General features: G+C 27.8%; 1 protein-coding gene across 1 annotated transcript; it reads right to left on the bottom strand.

Moving 5' to 3' along the window:
• Positions 1-312: 312 nt before the first annotated feature.
• Positions 313-1,626, bottom strand: LOC145834622 (kelch-like protein 7). Its single transcript, XM_082942101.1, has one exon. It carries the CDS (start codon positions 1,624-1,626, stop codon positions 313-315), a length of 1,314 nt encoding a protein of 437 aa, XP_082798227.1.
• Between the last annotated feature and the right edge of the window lie 1,723 nt (positions 1,627-3,349).

Raw genomic sequence — 3,349 nt, 5'->3', positions numbered from 1 at the left:
TATTGTTGAAGAGATGAATAATAAGTAGTAAGCTTTATTGTAATAAAAGAGAAATATGTATTGAAGTTTTAGATAAGCTAAAAATATTTTTTTATAAACTATAATAATTATGAGTAAAATTGCAACATATTTAAAACTATAAAATGCGATACAAACTAGGCAAAGCTCTTTGGTTTAAATCAACTTTAAACAACATTTGAGCCACTTTATATTGGTTTGCAACCATGATATCTTCTGTAGAGTTGTTAATTGTTAAAACTGTTTATTTTCTAAATAGTTGAAAATAAATAATTTTTTAAGGTCCTAAACACTTTATAGTCGAGGAACTTGGATAGCAGAAAAGAATGTGAGGTTTTTTGTTGGATTGCTAGGTTTTTTCCTCCATATACCGTTTATTGTATCGAAGATAAAAATTCTTGATGAACCTTCAAGATAAACATAAAGTAAGTTTCCAACACTAAAGACTGTAAATGGATCGTTTTTACGTATGTCGTACAGACTGGACAGACTGAAAAGGGGTTTGAGAACAGTGAATTTTTTAGAAGTAGAATCATAAAATTCATTGATATGAGTTCCTCCTGCTATGACAAACAACTTGTTCTTAACTACAACCGACTTGTGGCCACATCTTGAATAGTTCATGGTTGGAAATTTTGTCCAATTGTCGTTTATCGGGTCGTATGCTTCAACTGTGTTTAACGCTCGGTAATTTTCTTCGTCGTGATAATTAACAAAGTTTACAAAACCATCGCCTGTATCATGTATCCCACCGGATACAACTATTTTCTCATCAAAAAAACATGCAGCAGGATCTTTTCTTTTTCCTTGCATATTATATTTGTGCTTCCAAGAGCAATTATTCGTGTCAAACTCTATACACGAATCTATCTCATCATAAGTTCCATCATATCCTCCCATAAGATAGATTTTGTCCATATAACCGCAAACAGCATAATCTTTGTATTCCCAGTCTTTGGTTCTATCTATATCTTTTACGTTTGCAACTACTTTACACGTTTTTGTAAGATGGCTGTACATTTCTACTTCTGCTGCGACATGTAAACCACCAAATATGTAAATATTTCCTCTGAGGTACACTATTTTTGAGTTAAAACGTTTATTTACTAACGAAGAAACTATTTTTGAACTGTTAAAGTGGTTAAATTGGACAGAATGCTTCATATGCAGTATTTTGTCATCGGCAGTTTCACGAGCAGCTTTTGTTTTTTTAGCACCTCCAAAATACAAAATGTCAAACGAATCGTGACCGCAGCTTCTTGCTGTGAAAAACTTGCTCGGTTTATTTCTATAAAAATCAAAGTTTCCTATCAAAATATCATTTACAACTGCTAGAGAATCTTTGATTTTTCTAAAAGAACTTTCTTCAGTTAAGATATTCTTTAAGGTATTTTTTCCTAACAGTGGAAGACGTATTTTGTTTAGAAGCCTTTTTGAAAATTTTCCTCTTTCAGTTAAATTGTAATTGATCCAATTATCAACAGCTTGATAGACTTCAACCTCAGTTGTAACTAATAAACTTGATCTGGAAAGAATTTTCTCAAGCAGATTTACTTCCAATTGCAAAAAGTCATCTGTCTCTGAAATCATTAAAAACCAGCTATCCATGTATATCAATGCGTCTTTGCTCGAAAAACAAAACATTTTTGAAAGAATAAAATGCATGCATGTGTTTTTGTGACTAAATTTATTTTTGAAACATTTAATTAGTGTTTGTTCTTCATTGTCGTCTAAAGTCACCTTATTTAGCTTCATGGCTTTGATGATGCAATTATCTTGTAGTGTTTCTTTACCTAAAAATCAAGTGTTAAAAAACTTTTGTAAATTGAGTTTTAAACACGAAATATTTTACTAAACATTTTTTACATGCAGAGATTAAATTACTAATTATAACCATTCTAATACTAATCTTGTTTAATTATTCAATTAACTAAAGAAAAAAAAAAGCTTTACACATTTATAGTTGATTTTGAACAATATAAAAAAGATATTACGTGTAAAAACTAAGATATGTTTCACATTATTTTCATCAGTGGATACAAAGCAATAAATAAAAAATAAATTTAAGTTTTAAAGTAAGATTAGTAATCATCACAAACAAAAATTAATTGAGTTTAAAGTTAATCAAAGTGCTATTTATTTAAGCTGATTTACTAAAAATATGTGAACAGAAAAAAGAGCATTAAGTAAAAAAAGCAACACTACAGTCAAATTATTTTTCCCTAAAAAGAATAGTTTTAATACTTAAAATACATATTTTTTATTATAGTGAGTCAAATACTTTGAAACAACTTTTAAAGATCTTTTATCGCTACAAATGTATGCTTAGTACAACTTTGACTGTTCATCAAATTTTCCGACTCTTTTTCTTTTTCTTTTTCAGCTCAATTCAAAACTTATCAATGCAAGCAGGTATATGTTCTTTAATTTTTTTCTTCAGTTGGAAGTTCAATATAGCTATAATCACAATAGCATTTTAATTTTCAAATAACTATTCTTTTATCAAGTGTGGATATCTGGTCTTTGCCTTAATGTGCCAACTTAGAACTTAATGTAAAAACTACTCTTGATTTTGTAACCGAAAATGTAAAATTTATTAGTTGCTTAATATGTTTCTAAAAATAAACAGATATTTATTTATGTATTGAATATTTGAGGAAAGTAGAAAAATTTCTGTATCAATTTTTTATTTTTTTTAAACGTTCTACTCACTAAATGCACTCTTATACAACAAAGTTTAATGTAATTATATTCTTTTAAAAGCGTTCGGTCAAACATATTAAATAAGCACGATGACACAGTGTCCTGATTAGATTGACTTTTTGTTTTTAAGAAGTAAAAATGTCAATCAAGATCCCTGAAAGTATAAAAATTTAGTTATTACTATGCCTGATAAAGACAATGGCTGTGTTTTTTAAGATGAGACCAATTTTATCCACGATCAATCCCAGCAGCAAAAAATAACAAAATATTTAAATTATACACTTTAAGCTCTTTTAGATTATTTTTGACAACGTAAAAAATATTTACTTACTTTTGCGATAAAAATCGGAAATATAGCAGCTAATAACAGGGTTGCCAATTGTTTTTGGCAAAGTTTCTCCAGGTTTTTATAAGTAAACACATTTTGATTTTTTTTTAGTTTAAAGTTAAGTATTAGGTAAAAAAAACTGTTTTAAATAGTATAAAAAAATCGAAAACATACTATAAAGCTACTACAAATGTTTATTTTTTAAGTAAAAAACAATTTGATATTGACAATTTTTTTATCTATTAGTACGTTATTTGCGTCAAGTTAATATTGTTTTACTTAATGTAAAATTTGTTTAAA

Source organism: Thalia democratica, chromosome 1 (genome assembly GCF_965202585.1).
Source record: "Thalia democratica chromosome 1, ktThaDemo2.hap1.1, whole genome shotgun sequence".
Classification (NCBI taxonomy): Eukaryota; Metazoa; Chordata; class Thaliacea; order Salpida; family Salpidae; genus Thalia; species Thalia democratica.
This window is presented reverse-complemented; position numbering and strand designations above follow the sequence as displayed.

What these genes read in the sequence shown, in the direction of transcription:
- LOC145834622 (XM_082942101.1), bottom strand. Translation starts at nt 1,626, where the DNA reads ATGGATAGCTGGTTTTTAATGATTTCAGAGACAGATGACTTTTTGCAA.